Source organism: Homarus americanus, unplaced genomic scaffold, assembly GCF_018991925.1.
Source record: "Homarus americanus isolate GMGI-L3 unplaced genomic scaffold, GMGI_Hamer_2.0 scaffold7626, whole genome shotgun sequence".
NCBI classification, from domain to species: Eukaryota; Metazoa; Arthropoda; class Malacostraca; order Decapoda; family Nephropidae; genus Homarus; species Homarus americanus.
In genome coordinates this window covers 17,877,914-17,900,844 of record NW_024718273.1, presented here as the reverse complement: position 1 = coordinate 17,900,844, position 22,931 = coordinate 17,877,914, and the positions used below count along the sequence as shown (strand labels likewise).

Genomic DNA, 22,931 nt, shown 5'->3' with positions numbered 1-22,931 from the left:
GTGTTAAGAAGAGGTGGGAGTGAGGCTGTTCTGAGCTGTGTAATGAAGCTACTATATTTGTAGGATAAATTTCATTGCCCAGCAGCCAAATGGGAATAAACTATTAATTTTTGTTTTAACTTATTAATGGTATTATATTTATTTATTCTTCATATTTACTGATACCGTACAGTACAGTATATATTATTTTAAGAAAAGTATGACTACAGGAGGAAAATGCACATAGATTTTTTCCTAAATATTCTCTGCTGTAATGGAGTGTTTCTTGTATGTCATAAAATGCAGTATTGTACCTCTGATTTTATACTTGGGCATATTAGCTATCCCTGTACTAGCTCTGCTTATCCTAGGCTACCCCTTTCTCATTTGTACTCCTCATTCAGCAGTTCAGTTTAGTGTTTATTCAAAGCAAACTTGATTTCCTCATCAACAACCACTGTTTGTTTTATTATTTGCAATATCAAACAAACATTGCAGGTGAGTCTACTAGGTTATGGGCTAGCTTCATGATGTGTTTACATTGCTGAGTGGAGCAGCGCTGACAGTGTTTTTCTAAATTCCAAACTCCATCAGAGCAAATTGTGGACATATTTTATAAATATGTTCGTAATTTGCCAAATATCAACAGTGGGGCCATCAAGTGGATTTAGAAGTGTTGGTAGCCCTGCCCGGTTCATCGGGATTCTGACCCATCATATTGCCTGAAGCAGGTATTTAATGACCTCGTCCCACTCAAGGGAATGGTACAGTCAGTCAAAGATGCACTGACCCCACCCTGGGTTTCGTGCTCGCCATTTTACCTGGCAATACTTGGTAAAGGAAGGCTGTATGTAAAGGTGATTGTGATTGGTGGATTGTTTTTGGCTGTATCACTGTCAGGATAAATATTAAGTAAACTATTCAGTGTTATTTAAGGTCATGAGACATTTCCATATTTTCGTATACGTGCTTAAATAATTAAGAAAATTATATTAATGAGTTGGCAACTCGACTACAACCACAGCTGCCACAAGATTCTCATATCAAATTTTCTTCATTATGTAAACAAACTTATGACCATTTGGAAACTTCTCATGATCTTAAATAACAATGAATAGTTTATTATTATACAAATGTTACCTTTGGTTTGTTTAATATTTATCTTGACAGTGATACAGCTGAAAACAGATCCACCAATCACAATCACCTTTACGTACAGCCTTCCTTTACCAAGTATTGCCAGGCAAACTTGCGAGCACGAGACCTAGGGTGGGGTCGGTGCATCTTTGGCTGACTGTACCTGATAACTGGGCTCACCATTGGACATGACAGCTGTGAATACGGTACATAGTTAGGACTCGTGTAGTGGCATTTATTTTATGTAGCATCGCCCATCAGCAACAGGCCATTTCCTGCATTGTTGCTGGGTGGTCACAACCAAGGAAAGTGATTGCTAAATTATGTGTTGCTTTCAGGAGGTGGGACTGCAGTGGCACAATCTCAGTGATCAACAAAAGGCTGCTGCCATCTTGGTTGTTTTTTCTCTTTTCTGTGCCATTGCTGCCATCGGCCTGCATCACTTCTTGGCCCCTGACCCTGCACGGTAACCCAGCGATAAGATATAATTTCAGGTTTTTATTTTTATGAGGAAAACTACCCAGATTTATACTGCAATGATCCCAAGAGCCTAGGACCCACAATTGTAGCCTAAGGCACAGGTGTGGTTGGTGCACAGTGAACGAGTTTAATGCAAGACACAGCAGCCGCTCCTGTACCTCTCACTGTAGTCTGTAAAGGTTAGCTGGAAACCTGACAAATAACCAATGTTAAAGCAGCCTCTGGACTTGTGGTTTTGTACAAGCAGTCTCTGTATTTTTCCCAAGTGAGTGTGAAATGGTACATTGCATTCAGATTGTAATTTTACAGACATTTAAAGGTATATCATATGCTTTTACAGATGGTCTTTTTATACAAATATATTCTTTTCCCTTTCTAATGTGTATTCTCTGGAAAAGATTTTAGTACCAAAGTAGTTGAGAGATTAATATGTATTAAAGCAGTCAAATCATACAACTTATCTGGTATGAGTGCTTTAGTAACTCCTTGAGAAATTTAATAAGGCTGTGTGTGCACAATATAAATTACTGTTGTTGCTGTATGTACCATTTTACTCTCACTCAATACAATAAGGTGCTGAGTTATTTTGTGCAGTTGCAAAACCCTGCTTCCCAAAGTGTATTTTTAGCAAACTACATTTGCTTGATATTCTGTGCTGCCTGATGTGTTGTTTATGATGTTGTGAAAATTAGTTTTATATAGTAGACCTGATTTATAAAATTTACCTTAGTAAAAAAAAAAAGTTATATTTTCTCTGCAGTTGTCCCAGGTAAATCATCACACATTCCGTGAACTGAAATCTCCACATTTAGATGTTCATTTCTAGTTTAAGTTTTAAGTTACCCACACATTGTAATAATGGACCAAAATAGCTGCCACTGATAGTATTTGTATACCCCCATACGTACTTAGGATGGAACTGATATCCCTTGTAAACAGTTAAAGCATGGCACCTGGGTTCAGTTGATTGTTTGTGTTGTTTCCACTGCCTCTGGATGCTAAATGTTGCAACACTGGTGCTCAATAGTGGTTGGTGTGCTGTCCCTGTGCTCAAGTGGAAAGTTCACTCACAGGTCGCATCTGGTTCAGCAGCATAGCTGCTTGTTCAGCCATGTTAGATATCACAGTATTTTTCCGTGTGCTTTATTCCTGTCGGTGCAATAAGTGGTGGATACTTCTATGTCAACAGTATTTAGCTCCAGGGCATTATTTTCCATAAAGGATGAAAAGGGAAGCTTGGATGCTGTTTAAAGCAGATTCACTGATGCAACAAGCCACATTTGTCTCAACAGGATAGCTATGAGACAAAGTGCTTTCCCACTTCCCATTTAGAATTTTCTCGCACATTATTTAAAACGAATGGAAGTGGAGGGTTGGGTTAACAATATTGCTCTCTGGTTTATTGGTTTTTGCCTGCCATAGGGAAGCAGGGCATCATCTCTTCTTCATAGCTCCTTGGGTCTTAGGCCCAGACTCTCCAAAAGCACTGACATGAATCTAACCAGTCATATCCTCTGTAATGATACAAGAGCCAATCGAGCTTTTTCCTTATTGAAGGATTTAGGCTAGTTAAAATAACTGGTTGTTAATGGAAGTTACAGTTACATGGTACTAAGCATCCAAGAAAGGTTGCAAGAAACCAGCATTAACCTCATGGATGTGGTGTTGATGTGTCCAGGCAGATCTAAATGGTTATACCAGACTGTGATGTCGTCCCAAGTTGGAGAGTTCGTACATGAACTTTCTTGCTTCATTTCCTATTGGGAGTGCAACTTAGATGGGGAGAATAGTGTCCAAACCATATTTTGTAAGTTGGTATCCCTATATATATATATATATATATATATATATATATATATATATATATATATATATATATATATATATATATATATATATATATATATATATATATATATATATATATATATATATATATATATATATATATATATATATATATATATATATATATATATATATATATATATATATATATATATATATATATATATATATATATATATATATATATCTCAAATTATTCAGTAAATCATAAAATTAAGAATAAAAATTATTTTATATGAATCAAAGTATGATATTGTATGTATTGCTATTCTGTAACTGGTATTGGTAGCTTGCTTTCTGATTTGATGCGGTGTTTGTATTACAGAATTCCTTCATACATAGTGTTTGAATGTTATAACCATTGCACAATTTTATGGTAAACCTCCAAAGATGTATTTAGGATTTATACTTATGACATGCAGATAAGGGGTTTTCAAAACTGATTTTGGACAAATTAATTGCTAAAATGTATTTGGTTCTTTGGAACCTCCTGTCTTTAGCAAAAAGGAAGTTAATCATGATTCTTTCCATGTGATTGATTGGAAAAGTTGTTGACATGAGTCATCCCAAAGTGAAAGTGGCTAATTAGGGGGGAAATGATTATAGTATGTACAGTATTATAAAAAATGAATAAAATAACACTCGGCATCACAGATTAATTATTTGCAAAAATATGGATGCAAGAGACTCAGTATCCACAAACATCAGAGAGAGAGAGAGAGAGAGAGAGAGAGAGAGAGAGAAAAAGAATAATTGATAAATACTGGGCATCATTCTTGCTGTGATATTTACAAGGTGTTTGGAAGCCATTATTGATTTACTGACAAAATACTAAAATTTGCATATGTCTGGGATAAAGGTTGCTGCTCACTTTGGGATGGACAAGTCAGTTAAAGACTAAATTGAAATTAGTCTAATTGTACTGTTCCACTTGTGAGTTGGACTGTCATCTTTCTTGGTCAGCCACATTTTCTTGGATTTGTGGTTGGTGGGGAGTCTGTGCCAGAATGGAGTCGTAAATGCTGCCAATTATTTAGGTTGTCAGATATTGTAATTACTGTAGTACACAACCTTGACGATGGAGACACAGGGGAAGATGATGGTCCAATTGCTGGTTAGGTAGAGGTAGTCTTGCACCTTGTTGCCGTTTTGTTCACTTTAGTTCATTGTTTTGGCCCTCAAGTATATTTTTGGATATGTGACAATTAGTATTCTAAGACTTTGTGTACCATAGCCTTGTGTAAGTATATCATAAAAATATTCTTTATACATAATAGTACTATAAGTAAAAATGTATACTCTCATATTGCCTGCAGATATGAATTATATTCTATATATTATATTTTGTTTTAATGTTTCCATAGCTTTAGCATTCATCAAATGAAAGTGCATTTATGTAAGATACTGTGACGTGTGCATCAGTCTAGCAGTGACTGTGGTTGGAACATGAAAGACACCATGACAACTTCCTACCACTTTACTCCCAGGCAGGTGATATGTATTTATGGAGGACTACACTCATTAGTAGAAACTTGGTGCCAAGTTACTTGAGGATCCAGAGAGTTTTCTAAAGTGTGGTTTCACCTGCCATAGCCTCTGTTCTACCATCACTTTGCCATTCCAAAATAAACTATGAGGAAAGGAAATTTTCTTTCTCATCTTCCTTCCTGCAAGCTGTCACTGAAATGGAAAATTAGGAATAATAAAAATCTTTGTTTCTGAGTTTATGTATTGTGTAAAATGAGTGAGGAAGGGCTGGGGTCTACCTTTATCACAGACACGACTAATCTTCTATCCACATTACCCCAGCCTACCGCACTATGCTCCATAGTAATCGTAAAATAACCGATAAATGTACATATATAATCTTCCTCCAATATGACAAACATTATTAAGAGCCGGCACTGCCTGCACTAACTAGTAATTGTGACAAGATTCCATAAAATGAACCCTCACAGGGTCATCAGTAAATTTCCTATGTGGAACATGGGAAATGAACCCTTGAGAAATTTTTCAAGACTCCTACATTATTCATCACAAATACTGAAGCAAAAGTGCACATTCCTGTGAGTATGCAGTAGTGACCACACTCATTACCCCACACTTTACATATGTACAAGGGGACAGCCAAAACTAAGTGTATGGAAATGTGCCTACCAGGGCTGGATTTACCTACCGTATATCTCGGCCTACAAGGCGACGGGCTGTATGAGACGACGCCAAAAATGTCCATTTAAAAAGTAGCTTTTGAGCCCAATTCGCTGTATAAGACCGGTACTCCAAATGTGACACTTAACCATTGGGAGCTTACTGACCCAGTAGTCCTTTACCAACCATCCCATTGACCAGTGCTGTTTACACATCCATGGTTTTTTAAAATAAGGCCAATTCACTTCAAGTAATGGCATCAAATGTTACCGGTTGGTGTAGTGTAAACACTAGTGACTCACTTAAACGTCTGTTATTTAACTGGAACTAATGTCGGTGTCGAATACAATTGTTTCATATACTTGAAATGGATTTACCGATTTATTTGTTTATTTATTTATTTATAACATACTGTAATATATTAAACAGACTGCAAGTATTTTCTTTAATTTATAAGCTTGCTTCACGAGAGACAATTGGTGGTGGGACTGTTCCGACTGTTTACACCAGCTACAGTATTCTAATTCAATAGTGTTTCATTAGGATTTAAGTGAAAAAGATTACTGTACATACTTAATACATACATTTATTACACAAATATGTATATATCACAATATTTTATAATTGCAGTCATGTACTGAATGTTCTATGTAAAAAAATATAGATTTAAAATGAATTATTTATAGTGTGGTCGACTTCCTACACAAAGACGGGCTATAAATAGCCGTCTTATCTCCCCTCCCCCTCCATCCCTCTGTTCTCAGAGAGAAGGTCTTGGTAAATAACTTTTGTTTGTTTATTTTCATTGTTTGTCTAATTTATCATGTTGTATCAAAGTAATATTACTAAAAATTTTAGGCAGCTACCAAACAGGGAGATACTACCGCCTGGGAAGATATTGGAAGCATAATGTACAGTATTGTCTAATGGTAGATCCTACTTCCATATGGCATCACAAAAATTGTGACCAAGTCTTAGGTTGCTGATCTATCTTTCTGCCTCATTTACACACAATTGCAGAGTTTCAATTGTTTCTCTTCCTTTGACAACACAACATACATACAATATAATGTTTCTCACCTTTGATCTTTTTTCCATTTATTTATGGTTGGTTATTTAAAATAATGCCAATTCACTTCAAGTATTGGCATCAAATTTTACCGGCTGGTGTACACTAGTGACTCACTTAAGCGGCAGTTATTTAATTGGAACTAATGTTGGTGTGAGTAAAATATTTCCATTTACTTGAAATAGATTTGCCGATTTATTTGTTTATTTATTTATTTATAATATACTGTAATACATTAAACACACTGCAAGTATTTTCTTTAATTTATATACTTGTTTCGCGAAAAAGGGAGTCTACCATTATAACTGGTAGGTGATCATTAAGGACCAAACTCCGAATCCATGACGTGACTTCTGTTCATCATTTATATCCTAAATTTGCCACTGTCGGTAGTTTCAAGAATTAACGCAGTCATTTACTGAATATTCTTTGTAAAAAAATAAATTTTAAATTAATTATTTATAGGAGATAAGTATTATGATCAGTAAATATACAGATATGCATTACTGACCACCTCCGAACACAAAGACGGTCACAGTCAAAATTCACTTTTCTTGTCACTTTGGCAAATGGAGATGAAATGTATATATATATACATACATATATATATATATATATATATATATATATATATATATATATATATATATATATATATATATATATATATATATATATATATATATATATATATATATATATATATATATATATATATATATATGCAGTAAGTATCTATAGCGAGCGGATCACCTCACGAATATTCCTATAGCGAGCGGTTTTACCTATAAAATTGAGAATGCAATAACGAGCAGAAACTCCTCTGCATGAGAACATAATTTAATTTTTTTCCTAATTTATTGTTTTATTATTGCAAATATTAATGATATTCTTTTATTTTCAGAGTTTTAGATGCATATTTATGCACTTTTACAATTTTACAATTTTTATATTATATTTTTCAGTGTTAAGTGGTTGTATTTGGGGGCCTAGAGCGAGTTAATCCTATAACAAACGAATACTATAACGAACAGGTTCTAGAACCAATTAGATTCGTTATAGCATACTAATATATATATATATATATATATATATATATATATATATATATATATATATATATATATATATATATATATATATATATATATATATATATATATATATATATATATATATATATATATATATATATATATATATATATATATATATATATATATATATATATATATATATATATATATATCATGTAAATCACAACAAAAACGTGGATAGATAAATCTTGATAAAATCACAGGAAAATGGAAACAACGCCCAGTACCTTAGCTTTAAGTCTTTATTCAAGACATCTTCAGTTGCCTCTGGGGATTGTCTTGAATAAAGCAACAAATCCATTATTTCCATTCCGTGTGACCTATCCTTCTGATTGGTCCTCATATTACGCGGTCCCGCATTCCGCGTTTCACCGTTAACGCGGTGCCTTGCCAGAACCTAACATTTTCACATTCCGCGGTCGTGAACCCTATTACGCGGAGAGCGGCTGGCAAGCCGCGCCATTTTTGGATCCAAACCTCCCGCCATCCGCCATGTTGTGTAAGAGGCGCGAAAATGGTGCGCGCAAGGTCGCCCAGTCATCAAAACATTACCGAGTTCTTCACCCGCCACCCACTACAGCCGGCCCAAGTCAGTGATAGTGATAATTATAGTGAGGATATGGACTTATATGAACTTTGGGGGGTTTGACAAAGAGGCCCTGCAAGCCTCTGTGGTGGATAGTGATACAATTGATACAAGTGATACAGGTGAGGGCCAATAATCTGCCCTCTGCCTCGGAACCAACCGCCCATCCCCGTGTGCCCAGCCATCTTTTCTACTAATGTAAGTGTTAAAAAACCTAATATTATTGATATTTCTCTTAATTATTAATTGTGTGTGCATGCCATCATAAAGTTAAGATAATATTTTTACTACAACATAGTTGTGTGTCGTCAAAAAGTGGAGTTTGGGGATCGGCCCGGACTCCATTTCAATTAATCCCATATGTTATGTTATTCACTTTACGCGTTTCTCACTTTCCGCGGTACCCTCCGGGTTACATTAACCGCGTAATATGAGGACCAACTGTATATATATATATATATATATATATATATATATATATATATATATATATATATATATATATATATATATATATATATATATATATATATATATATATAATGCAAGTAAATCACTGTAGGTGCGCGTGATCTAGGTATATGCTGATAACCACAAGGAAAGAAGAAAACACGAAGTTCCCAAGCGCTTTCGTGTAATTCACATCTTCAGGGGTGAGTACAGACTAGAGAGAGTAATACAAATCAAGGTGTATATATACAGAGGAAGGGTGAGACCAGGTCCACAATGGTCAGGTATTAGGTAATGACCTTACTAATCTTTAAATAGCACACAACGGTTGGTGGTCAGGTCAGATGGTCAAGTGACCCGGCCTTCTCACCTGATCACAAATCTTCTTAATTACAAAATTGTCCAGCTTGTACATGCCGTTACTCAAATTCATGTTGGATGCTTCGGTATGTTTAATAAGACTAGATTCTATGATGTTCCTACTATCAATTGAATTACATGGTAATATTGAGGAGGCATTATCCCAGTCAATGCAATGCTTGTTATCCCTCAAATGAACAAACAGAGCATTGGATTCCTGGCCTGTCCTAACACTGTATTTGTGTTGTTTAATTCTAGTTGCAAGATCTTTACCTGTCTGGCCTAAGTAAAACATATTACATTCCTTGCAAGGAACTTTATAAATGCAACCAATTGTGTTGTTGGGGGAGTTCTTGATTAACATTTGTTTAACAGTGCATGAGTTTTTAAATGCCACATTGACGTTCCAGGTTTTTAGCTGTGCAGGAATGTGTGAGAAATTTTTGTGAAATGGTAATATTAAGATATTCTTATGGTCATGGGTGGGCTTGGGGTCAGTTCTATAAAAAGTTTTCTTAGTAATGTTTAAGCATTTGTCTATGAAAGATCTAGGGTATTTAAGGTTTGAGCCAATATTATATATATATTTGTATTCCTCATCGATGAATTCCGGACTGCAAATTCTCAAGGCACGTAAAAACATTGTTGAAAATACTGACTGTTTGACTTTATTATGGTGGGCAGAATAATAATGAATGTATGAACACACATTAGTTGGTTTTCTATAAATACTGAACTTAAAAGTGTTACCTATTCTGTGTATCAGACAGTCTAGGAATGGCAATTTACAGTCTTGCTCTAATTCCACAGTGAATTTGATCGAGGGGGCTAAGTTGTTAAGTTGTGGTAGGAAAGCTTTTAGGTCCTCATTACATGGCCAGAGACATAATACATCATCAACATATCTAAACCAGACTGCTGAGGGTGGTAAAATATTACTTAATAGTTTCTTTTCAAAGAATTCCATATATAGGTTGCTTAATACAGGTGAGAGTGGATTACCCATTGCCATACCAAATTTTTGAGCATAATATTCCCCATTGAATTCGAATTTGCAATCCTTAATACATAGTTTGATGAGTTCGATGAAGTCGTCTTTCGAGACGGGCAGTGAAATGTTATCCAGGGAATCTATGAGGAACTCCAGTAAATCATCAACTGGGACCTTTGTAAAGAGTGACGTTACATCAAAGCTGACCAGTTAAAATCATGATTAATGTGTAAGTTATTGAGTTTATCAACCAGATCCATATTATTCTTGATATTGGAGTTAGAAATGTTGCCAACTAGGGGATTTAGTAAAGAAACATCATAGAATCTAGTCTTATTAAACATACCGAAGCATTCAACATGAATTTGAGTAACGGCATGTACAAGCTGGACAATTTTGTAATTAAGAAGATTTGTGATCAGGTGAGAAGGCCGGGTCACTTGACCATCTGACCTGACCACCAACCGTTGTGTGCTATTTAAAGATTAGTAGGGTCATTACCTAATACCTGACCATTGTGGACCTGGTCTCACCCTCCTCTGTATATATACACCTTGATTTGTATTACTCTCTCTAGTCTGTACTCACCCCTGAAGATGTGAATTACACGAAAGCGCTTGGGAACTTCGTGTTTTCTTATTTCCTTGTGGTTATCAGCATATATATATATATATACACACATATATATATATATATATATATATATATATATATATATATATATATATATATATATATATATATATATATATCTGATCTATATCTATATCTATATATCTATCTATATCTATCTATCTATATATCTATTTATATATTTATATATATATATATATATATATATATATATATATATATATATATATATATATATATATATATATATATATATATATATATATATATATATATATATATATATATATACATATATATTATTTTAGGTTAGGTTAGGAATCCGTTACATAAAACAATTGTACTGCACCGTTATCTTTTATTGAGTATGATCTAAAATCACGGTATAATGACACTAGTATCAATGTAATACAATGGAAATGTAAAAAGTAGCAACTTAATCTAAAATTACAGACTCAGAGTACAGTGAAAATGGATGTCTGACATAAGCCCCCCCGACGAAAGCCACCCAGACAAAAGCCCCCTACTTTGATCGGGGTGGCTTTTGTCTGACAACCCCAACCTAACCTAACTTAACCTAACCCTAACCTAACCAATAATTAACCACAGAGAAGAACAGTATATTTTACCCTCAACTATTTAATTATGTCCGTAACTTTTGAAAGCCCTTACTGTTGTCAGACAAAAGCCACCCCGATCAAAGTAGGGGCTTTTGTCTGGGTGGCTTTTGTCGGGGGGGCTTTTGTCTGTACCCCAGTGAGGATAGTGTCTTAGTATAAAATCGCAATGCTGTGAAACAAAATCTTAATATTTAATCTCAGTACCGCAGCAAAAGTCACATCAATATTTTTTAACCAATACTTTAATATTTCTTACCTTATAGTATTATGTCTTCCAACGAAGTAAATAACTGGATCGAAAACACAAGAGAACTTAAAAGTCGTCTAGCCTCCCCTCGTCTTGTCACGATGGAGACTTGTGCAGAACTGAAGTGAATTGCTTGTAACTGGTGGATTGGTCGGCTGTACATGAACTGATATGACCCGAGACTGCATGGTTTTGCAGCTACTGGAGACGTTAATCCATCCCTTTGTATCGGCGGCAAGTTAATCCTCGTCGTGTCTGACCTAACACCTGACCCACACCACATGAGCTCACTGGCGTACTTGTTTGAAGTTGTTTCCTTAATCCTCAACAGGTTACAGGTTGTGTGGTGTATGGGGCATAGCAAGGGGTACACACACACATAATAATAATAATTAACGGTTTATTGAAAGAGCTTGGCAGCCAGAAGGCTGAAAATATACAGTTACATATTTGGGGAATGGGTTACGAATTACAAATAATATACAAGTGACATAAGTGACACAAATAAGACATATAGTAACTTAGATGGGGATCAGCTCAAACTACAGTTCATTTCAACATAGTGACAGTGTAGGGAGCAGTGTTTACTGGGAGTGAATACACTGGTTTATTACATGTTATTGATAATTTTTACAATGGTTGGGACTGGGCTGTTCTTATAGCGATCAGTTCGTGCACGTATGGGCTGGATGCGGTTGTGGTGTCGAACAGCAATTCTCGGACAGGGGATCTCAGGTGGTAGTAGGGGCCGGTGTCGGGGGTGGTGTAGAAGCTTCTTACCAAATTTGCAGATGAGGCCGTGGTGATGGTCAGTGAGAGTCGAAAGGGTCAGTGTAGCTCATGACGTGGCCGCGATGATGTGGGTCAGGTGTTAGGTCAGACACGACAAGGATTAACTTGCCGCCGATACAAAGGGATGGATTAACGTCTCCAGTAGCTGCAGATATGGGTGATGAGCAGACCCAAAAGTCTCCCTGACCCACAACCTTCCGGTCCTCGTTGTATGATGTTATAATGATCAGACCAAAACATCCAAGCTAGTAAAAAAAACACACATGTCAGTAACTATGAGGGAGGTGCAGTTATTGTTTGTAAAATGTGAGGCTACATTATCACCTCAGGGGCTATTCTAGATACTGCACCTGATATTACTATGATCACTGTCTATATGTGTCATCAGGTCTCTGGTAAGGAAGCCTTGGTCTTGGCAGGAGGTGTAATGATTGTTTATCAGACCACAGCTTATAGCCCAGAGAACTACAACACATATAACAGTTGACACACCCTACAGTAAGTCAATGAGATTTAGGCCTGGGTAATTAGGAAGAGCGATCCACAGGGTACAGTAATTATACATACAGGTGATACTTAATACATGGGATAAATAAAACAAGATGACTAATTCACTAGTTTTAATATAACGAAGAGAATTAGATACGTTTTTAATAGACTGTATGAGTGACTAGTAAACGGAAGTCATGCCTGTAAAAGCAGACCAACTTTTCATTTGATCAAACTATATTTGGCTATATTGTATAGAAAAAATAAGAGTAAAACTACGATGTCACGTCTTTCTCTCTGTCCGTCTGTCTGTCTCTCACTATCTTAAACTATTTACTAACTATCACTCAGTATCTATCCTCTGTGTTAGTGTGTATCTTACAAAACTTTTTTTTTTTTAAACTTTCATTGTTCTATCTTTTTAAATAAACCAGAACCAACCCCCCACTATTATCATATTAACCCACTAGTGTTTATTTGATCTTGTAACATCAAGTCGTGAAGAAATAGTTGAGGTTATAAGAGATGAACCAAAGAAAGATGGCTTCAGTTATTGGCTGTTGAGAATAGAGAAGCTTGCCATTTAATTAGTTTCATTTTCTTTATTATAATTAAAGGGTAAACTATGATATTATATACACTTTAGTACGTCACCTCTGTATTGATTAATGACAACATAGTATAATGCAGAGACTTCCCAAGAATTGTAAAATATATATACTGTACAAGCATTTATGTATGATTTGTTTTTAACTTTCTTTTTTTTAGGTAGAACTATAATAATTTCTCTCGCTCTTCTTCATTTTCTTCGTCATCGTAAAAATCATCGAAATCATCATCGTCATCGTCGTCTAGGAAGAGATCATCGTCGGACCAGTGATTGGTCTCCTCCTTGTGGGCCTCGAGAGACATCAGTGTTGGGAAGACGTTTTCACACGTTGAACACCTGCGAGGAAGTAAGGAGGCCACGGTAATTATAAACACAGGGAGGTCTACACTGAGACACATTCTTCACTCCATGAGATAATCTACTTTAACATGATAGGGTGGGAGGTTTGTACACGACACACACACACACACAACCTAGCCTGGCCGAGGACTCTTATACCCAGAACTCCTGAACCTGTTAACTACGATGGTCATACGATAAAATACCTATCGGGGGGAGAATTTAAATTACCTGCCTGCCACTGTCGATTCGGTTCATGGACGTGAGACATACTATTAAGATCCTGTCCTCTCAGTTCAGGTCTCTCATTGTTTACTAATAACGTCCAGTCTATATATATATATTTTTTTACGGGGAATAGCCTACTCGAGCACAGGTCGCTGATCCACAACGGGGCCTGAGGGAAGAAAAATAAGAGTAGAAAGATATTAAAAATATAAAAGAAAAAGATTATATTAATCTACACCGCGAAGATGCCGGAAAACCAGCTTTTTAAAGTGAGACAGATTGTATGAGTATGGAAAAAGAAGAAGGCAGAGCATTCCACAGTTTGGCTGTGTGAGGAAAGAAGGATGTACTATAACGGGTTATTCTAGTGTGACCGACATCCACAGAGAAACGGTGGGCACCGCGGGCAAGACGAGCCCACGGCCTTGCCGGCGGTACACAGGATGCCAGATCCACCGAACATTGCCCGTTAAAGTACCTGTAAAAGAGAGAGAGTGAAGCAACATTGCGGCGAAGAGAAAGGGGAGAGAGATTATCAACTAAAGGAGGAGAGTTAATAGGAGGAAATGACTTACAATTGGATCTAATCCAATATAATCTTTTCCAATGGGTTTCAGTCCATTTTCGCTACCTTCCATTAGGGTTCAACCCACTTCCGCTGCCTCTCATTAGTATTCAGTTCCATTACGATGCCTTTCAATACGACACAACTCATTCGCACTTGTCTGGTACTCAGCCCCTCTCAGCTCATTGACGTCAGTTGTCATGTTAATGCTCAACTCATTCACTCACTCTGTCTGCCATTAGCAATTCAAGTGGATGACGATACCCCCCTCCTCCTACCTCCTCCCCCCTCCTCCTACCTCCTCCTCCCCCTCCTCCTACCTCCTTCCACCTCCTCCTATCTCCTCCCTCCCTCCTACCTCCTTCCACCTCCTCCTATCTCCTTCCACCTCCTCCTCCTCCCCCTCCTCCTACCTCCTCCTCCTCCCTCCTCCCACCTCCTCCTCCTCCTCCTCCTTCTCTCCTACCTCCTCCCTCCTACCTCCTCCCTCCTCCTCCTCCTACCTCCCTCCCTCCCTCCTCCTACTTCCTCCCTCCTCCTCCTTCTCTCCTACCTCCTCCCCCTCCTCCTCCTACCTCCTCCCTCTCCTCCTCCCTCTCTCCTCCTCCTCCCTCCCTCCTCCCTCCTCCTCCTACCTCCTCCCCCTCCTCCTCCTACCTCCTCCTCCCTCCTCCTACCTCCTTCCACCTCCTCCCTATCTCCTTCCACCTCCTCCTATCTCCTTCCACCTCCTCCTACCTCCTCCTCCTCCTACCCCTGTCCTTCTCCTACCTCCTCCCTCCTCCCTCCCCCTCCTCCTACCTCCTCCTCCTCCTCCTTCTCTCCTACCTCCCTCCCTCCTACCTCCTCCCCCTCCTCCTTCCTCTCTCCTCCTCCTCCCCCTCCTCCTCCTACCTCCTCCCCCTCCCTCCTCCTTCTCTCCTACCTCTTGTCACTACATCCTCCTCCTGAAGTAAAGATCGTGGAGGAGCATCTCATTAGTGTGTCTTGTTCAATACAGTGGATGTGTCTGTATGTGTAGTTCGCCCTTGCTTACCTTCCACCATCCTCCCTTCACTAGTAATTATTTCTCCTTGTCCTTGTTACATTTTATTCTATATTCTCTTGATTATCCCAACTTATCGTATGACTTCGTTTTACTTCACTTATTTAACTAATTACTTGTATATATATCAAAACCTACCTGTAATATTTACCTAAGAAATTAATTTAGTTCTAGGGTCACCTTGTATCTTATTTGCTTACCTGTTAAATTACCCCTATATTTACCTGTGTACACCTGCCTTAATTACCTTAATTGCACAGAAATTTTGTACCTAAATATTTAAATGGTAATCGGCTTGTCCTCTCTCTCTCTCTCTCTCTCTCTCTCTCACACTTACCCATAATGCCTCTTCCTGGTCTGGTGAGAGGCCAGGAGACGGGAGGTCGGAAAGGCTCTGTCGCATACATTACACGTTAGCGCCTCGTCTGTAGAGAAGAACAACACGGGGGTCAGTTATGTGGCGACAGAGGTCAGTTATGTGGCGTCAGAGGTCAGTTATGTAGCACCAGTTATCTTTTATAGTGGCTAAGGTCAATCATGTAGTGTTAGAGGTCAGTTGTGTAGCGCCTGAGGTCAGTTGTGTAGCGCCTGAGGTCAGTTATGTAACATTTAAAATAAATTATCTACAAGAAATAGTTAGCTGTATATCAAACAATGTCTTGCGAAAGCTATATCACACACCACTAGAGCTCTCTTAAAAGCTAAATTTATATACTGTAGCTGCAGCGATAAACGTCAAACGGTACGTCAGATGTGATAGAGAAACGTCATAATTTTGCTGCGTTACGTCATTGACTGTCTTTATATCTTTAAAGTTTATTTGGAATATTTTAGATCGAATTGAGAAGCGTTTTAATTTAGCTGTGATACGTTCGATAATGATGTCACAAAGTTAATGTTCTGTTTTGTAATTTATGATTGAGTTGGGAGCCATGGATATTTAGGTCGGCCCCAAAAATATATCAGTCGTTCGAAGCGTCAACAATATGAGAAAATGAACGAGAAACCTGAATATTGCTCTCTGAGGATATTTTATTGCAAATTAAATTGCTTCTTCTCACCTGTGAATACTATAAAGACGCGCAACGAATATTATTAGCAAATATTGAATTACTTCACAACTAGGCATACTAACCATTCCGAGATGACAAGAGCCATAGTGCTCATTCTGAAATCTATCTTGCCTAGCTGTTCGATATTTTTTTTTGTAGACTGTACAAGGAAGATTTATTGTGGATATATGATTCCCGTAAAACCATCGTGATGCGACTAGAGACATCTAATTATAAATTGCATTTAGTTGGCTACTCCGGGTCTAGATGGCGGCGTACTACTTATCATCTGCTATCTTTTCGAATTTGACGCTACTATGGTTAGTGACGATCAAGAAACTAGTAAATGAGTTGTTGAGTCCAATTAGTTAAAGTCATATCATCTATATAGAGCTTAATTGAAAAAAAAGTTAATGACAAGTCGGAAATGTTGGTATCCCTGGGCCAGCTCAGGTGCGGGGTCACGAGGCAATATTATTTATTGAGTTTAACAAGTCTATTTTCTTAAGGTTTTCTGTAAATAGTTCACTACTCGGGCAATAGGTGACACAATTTAATTTTTTTTTAAATGTCGGTAGGGCAGAGAGTAAGATTGTCTTAATATACCATTCTTGGGTAAGTTGGTTGACGAGAGCTTCTGTGTACAGGTGAGACAATGGTGGACGGTACTTTCGTGCTCAGCTCGTGAATGTGTTTTTTGAGGTGTTTATGTGACGCTTGCTGTACTATGACTGACACTAGTGGTGCAGGAACGTTCAATGACTACCTGTGTAAAGTACCGAGCCAATATCTAGTGTAAGTGATCAGTTAAAAGTGAAAATTTCAATGTTTCCTCTGGTTTCCTCTGACCGTTCTATACCGTAACTCGCTAATTACTCCAGGAACAGAACGGTAAGCTACTCAGTGTCAAACCTGTGAACGTGTCGGTGTGTTAGAGATATGAGTATATCTGATGGAGGTATACGTCCTGGCAGATCAACGTTATCCTGAGCTAAAATGAGACCTGCTGCCCCTTCACGACACCGTCCTTCCCACCAGACAACTTGAGGTAAGATAAACGATGGTTGTACAGTACAGTAAACAGGTGTGTTGGTGTACAGTAAACAGGTGTATTGGTGTACAGTAAACAGGTGTGTTGGTGTACAGTAAACAGGTGTGTTGGTGTACAGTAAACAGGTGTGTTGGTGTACAGTAAGCAGGTGTGTTGGTGTACAGTAAACAGGTGTATTGGTGTTTATTTTAAAGACATACATGTGTGTTTGTGACTGTGGGATTATCCATTTTGGAGATTTTAATTCGTTCTAAAATGGCTTTCGTTGGTAGTCATTAAAACAAAAAACGATTAATTTATAGTTTTACCGAGAGTTAAGTTTAGACAATTTTAAAACACTTTTCCTATATGACGTGTATCTTGTAAATTACCTAACCTAACCTTACCATCATCATCATCGTCAGAATCATCGGAATCGGATTGACTCATGTAATGATCATAGTCGGACGATGAGGACTCGACGATGGACGCTGATCCCGTAGACACCAAATCCACGTCTGAAGTGGGCGTGGTCACTTCAGCTGTGGTGGGCGTGGTAGCTGGGGTAGTGGGAGGGACCTTGGGAGTTTCTCTACGGAGGGCAGGGCTTGTGTTACCATTGGCGTCTTCCTCGGTGGCGGTGAGGCGGTCGTACCCTCGCTTAGTGGACCGACTCGAGTCTGTGGAGTAAAGGAGTGTGTGAGACGGCCTCTGTCTTCAGCCGTACGAGACAGTAAACAAACTATTGATGGTGAAGCATAGATATAGACATCAAGGTTGATTGATGGATAGTTATTCTGATTGATGGATAGATAAATTGATTGATGGATATATATGTGAATAACTAGAAAGATGGATTCACACAAATATAAATTACACACAAACAAAAAAGACAAAATAACCTAAAATAATACTGAACATTTATTTCCCAAAGCCTGAAAACTTAATTATTTTTGTTAATTAAAAAGACGAAATATGATTAAAAAATGTGAATTAAATAGACAAATATGATTAAAATATTCCAAGAGGATATTGGTGTTGACAGAGAGACATAAAATTTCCTCATAAGACATCAACATTAACAGGTGACAGGTGTGTGAGTGTGGCGATTTATACACCTGTACAACCTAATGGAAGATGATTCACTTGTGCCGGGATTGTCATTGTGATTTGCTATGGTATTATAAGTAATATGTGTGTCTGTTTTGATTCTGGTAACTTGGAGGAGGACAGGAGACGGGGGGGTATAGTGAAGGTGAGGGAGAATGGTGAAATATATTATTTTTGGGCTCACCTGAAGATTAGACACCTTAGATTATTTCACCTGATGAGTAATTGACGGTAGATTAACCTAACCTAATCTAATTTAACCTGTCCTAACTTATCTAAACTCAACTAAATCTAATCGAATTTAATCGAACCTAATCTAACCCAACCATAATCAAACCTAACCTAACCAACTCCCTCTCCAAGGTAAGAATAAAGTGGCTAATCGTTTTAAGGTGTAATAAGCTGACTTGATTAACCTGCAGGTGATTCTATCTTTACGTCATTATAGAACGGATATGAGAAGCTGATTATACTGCTGAATTATCACCGTTTATAATACCAATTACAAAAACACACCAAAAAACATGTATTAATCGTGTCTTAAAATCGTAGTCGATATTAAAGACGCGGATATGTTAATAGAAGTGAGAAAAAATATTTATTCTCTTCGTCACCATAGCAACCATTGTTATAGTCATCGTCACCATAGCAACCATTGTTATAGTCATCGTCACCATAGCAACCATTGTTATAGTCATCGTCACCATAGCAACCATTGTTATAGTCATCGTCACCATAGCAACCATTGTTATAGTCATCGTCACCATAGCAACCATTGTTATAATCATCGTCACCATAGCAACCATTGTTATAGTCATCGTCACCATAGCAACCATTGTTATAGTCATCGTCACCATAGCAACCATTGTTATAGTCATCGTCACCATAGCAACCATTGTTATAGTCATCGTCACCATAGCAACCATTGTTATAGTCATCGTCACCATAGCAACCATTGTTATAGTCATCGTCACCATAGCAACCATTGTTATAATCATCGTCACCATAGCAACCATTGTTATAGTCATCGTCACCATAGCAACCATTGTTATAGTCATCCCATAGAACCATTGTTATAGTCATCGTCACCATAGCAACCATTGTTATAGTCATCGTCACCATAGCAACCATTGTTATAGTCATCGTCACCATAGCAACCATTGTTATAGTCATCGTCACCATAGCAACCATTGTTATAGTCATCGTCACCATAGCAACCATTGTTATAGTCATCGTCACCATAGCAACCATTGTTATAGTCATCGTCACCATAGCAACCATTGTTATAATCGTAAACAGAAGAGCCGTAAATAAAGATCTACTTACCCTCCTCCCCTTCCCTCCTCCTCCCACCTACTGCCCTTCTTCCCCTCCTCCCCTACCCCCTCACCAATTCAATTTCAATTGTTTATTCCTTGATAGAGGAAGCGGGATCCTAGTGCTGTCACTAGGTACCCCTGTACAATGACACCAGAATCATCTGGCAAGTGTGAAAAGTATATACAGTATAAATATTATGAAGGGGCTTACTAAAGCCTAAGGAAGGAAGGATATTCCTTTAACACATAATCAATATTAATTACAAAATATCGGGCCAGTATTGGGAGGATCATCGTGTCTCCGTCAGGGGGTCGTGGAGTGGTGGTCCAGCAGGCGTCACGGAAGCGTTGTGTGTGGGGACATCTTAGGAGGTAGTGAATAAGGGTGCGGCTGTCGGGTCTTCTGCATAACGCACAAGAGCGTTGCTCAGGGGATGCGGGGATACCAATCTCCCAAGCAAAGTCATACCCAATGATGATACGGGCAGCAATCACGTCCCCCTTCCGCGACCCTTTCCCGTAGACGTACGAGAGGTCAGGAAGTTTACGGAGGACATCGTACCAGGTGGGCGGGGAGTCCAGGGGGATGGCTGCTTCCCGAGCTTCTCTCTGTTTGCGGCGGATTTGGGTCCTAATCTGTAAGAGTGTTCGAGGAACAACGTAGTCAGGTGTGGCCTTGTTACAGCCAGTCTTGGCAAGGTCATCTGCTGCCTCATTCCCCAAGATACCGACATGACTAGGTATCCATAGGAATGTCACAGGACGGCCTGCATCCTGAAGTGTGGATGTTAACCCTCGTATTCGGAGGATGAGGTCCTTATTTTCCCCTGATCCAAATGCGATCCCGTCGAGAGCAGACCTGGAATCGCAGCAGACAAGCAAGGGGCAGAAACCATCTGCTTCTTCCTCAGCGAGAAGGGCAGCAAGGAGGGCTATTAGTTCAGCCTGAGTGGAGGATGCCCCGTCAGAAACTCTGAGAGACAGTTTGATAGGCTCAGGGCATGAGGACGGGAGATGTAGACACCAGCCCCGGCCCTACCTGTAGCGGGGTCAACAGAACCATCAGTGTAGAGGACGACCCTACCTGGGGACCAGTGAGCGATCCTGGAGAGGTGGTATTTGCAGAGAATAACAGGGTTCACCTGGGATTTCGGGAGCGGTCCACCGAGGGCAATCACTTCAGGTTGAAAATCCAGCCAGGGAGAAGGAGACGAACCAACAGCAGGGGTGACAACAATATCAGGCAGGAGGTCGTGTTCCTGAAGGGCTCGGATGAGTGACCCTCGCCACTGTCTTCTAGATGGAGGTCGGTCTCGGACAGCAGTAGTCAAGTTGGTTTGGACATAGTTGCCCCGAGGATCCCGTAGAATGGAAACGGCAGTTTTTAGGTAAAACTCCTGGACACGATCCTGTAAGGGGGAAAGACCAAGTTCGTTATATAATAATAATAATAATAATAATTAACGGTTTATTGAAAGAGCTTGGCAGCCAGAAGGCTGAAAATATACAGTTACATATTTGGGGAATGGGTTACGAATTACAAATAATATACAAGTGACACAAATAAGACATATAATAGATGGGGATCAGCTCAAACTACAGTTCATTTCAACATAGTGACAGTGTGAGGAGCAGTGTTTACTGGGGAGTGAATACACTGATTTATTACATGTTATTGATAATTTTTACAATGGTTGGGACTGGGCTGTTCTTATAGCGATCAGTTCGTGCAGTATGGGCTGGATGCGGTTGTGGTGTCGAACAGCAATTCTCGGACAGGATCTCAGGTGGTAGTAGGGGCCGGTGTCGGGGATGGTGTAGAAACTTCTTGCCGAATTTGCAGATGAGGCCGTGGTGATGGTCAGTGAGAGTCGAAAGGGTCAGTGTGTTGAGCGCTTCTTGATATGTGGAGTAGGAAGGAGAGAATAATCTTGCATGCCCTCTTTTGCACTTTTCCTGGGTGTTTACGTTGTGTGGCATTTAGGGAGGAAGACCAGGTGGGGGAGGCATAGGTGAGCTTGGGAAGTATGAATGTTGTGTATACACTGAGGAGCTCGTGTGCAGGAACTCCGAGGGACTTGAGTCAGCGGAGGAGGTGGAAGACGAACTGGAGGATTTGACAACTTCGCAGTGGTTTCCAATTTAGTTTGTTGTCTATGGTGACGCCGAGGAGCTTCGTGGAATCTACAACCTGGAGTGTGTTCGGACCAGAAATGGAAGGAGTGGGACAATGTCGGAGGAGAGGTTGATGTGCATAACCATGGTCTTGGTATGGTTGATGGTGACATGGTTGTTGGTGGCCCAGTTTTGGAGACTGTTCAATAAATCTGAAGGGGCGGTATAGTTGAGCAGAATTGTTGACCTGATCCCAATGGTGGAGTCGTCGACATATTTCCAGCGAGCAGGGGTTTCTCTTAGGGCATCATTGATGAGCATAAGGAAGCAGAGTGGTCCCATCTTGGTGCCTTGGGGACGCCACAGGTGAGTGACTGAAAGTGGAGACAGCCCTCAAGCGTACAGCTTAGCGTCGGTCACTGAGAGTCTATATAAATATAGTATGAGACTTCTCAGCCAAGGTCAATAGCTTTGTTTATGATTATATTGTGGTCGACTAGTCGAACGCTTTAGTGAAATCAATGAAGGCGACAGCTACAGACGTTTTTCGTTTCTCCGAGATGGCGGTATATGTAATCGAAAGCTGGCAAGA

The 22,931-nt window shown here is 38.9% G+C and overlaps 2 protein-coding genes across 4 annotated transcripts in view; one reads left to right on the top strand and one right to left on the bottom strand.

Moving 5' to 3' along the window:
• Positions 1-4,784, top strand: part of LOC121859507 (fibronectin type-III domain-containing protein 3a-like) — a 45,988-nt gene extending 41,204 nt beyond the window's left edge. For all 3 annotated transcript variants that reach the window (XM_042356364.1, XM_042356365.1, XM_042356363.1), the window contains exon 19: positions 1,455-4,784. In XM_042356364.1, coding sequence (XP_042212298.1) covers positions 1,455-1,586 — 132 coding nt within the window. In that variant the 3' untranslated portion in view covers positions 1,587-4,784. The remainder of the gene's footprint in view (positions 1-1,454) is intronic.
• An 8,258-nt stretch (positions 4,785-13,042) lies between these two features.
• Positions 13,043-18,475, bottom strand: LOC121859506 (nucleolin-like; the record flags this gene model as incomplete). The annotated part of the gene is given in 3 exon segments (XM_042356362.1): positions 13,043-13,872; positions 16,051-16,138; positions 18,203-18,475. Coding segments are annotated over 3 exon segments (533 nt in total), but the record flags the coding sequence as incomplete, so codon positions are not given.
• Between the last annotated feature and the right edge of the window lie 4,456 nt (positions 18,476-22,931).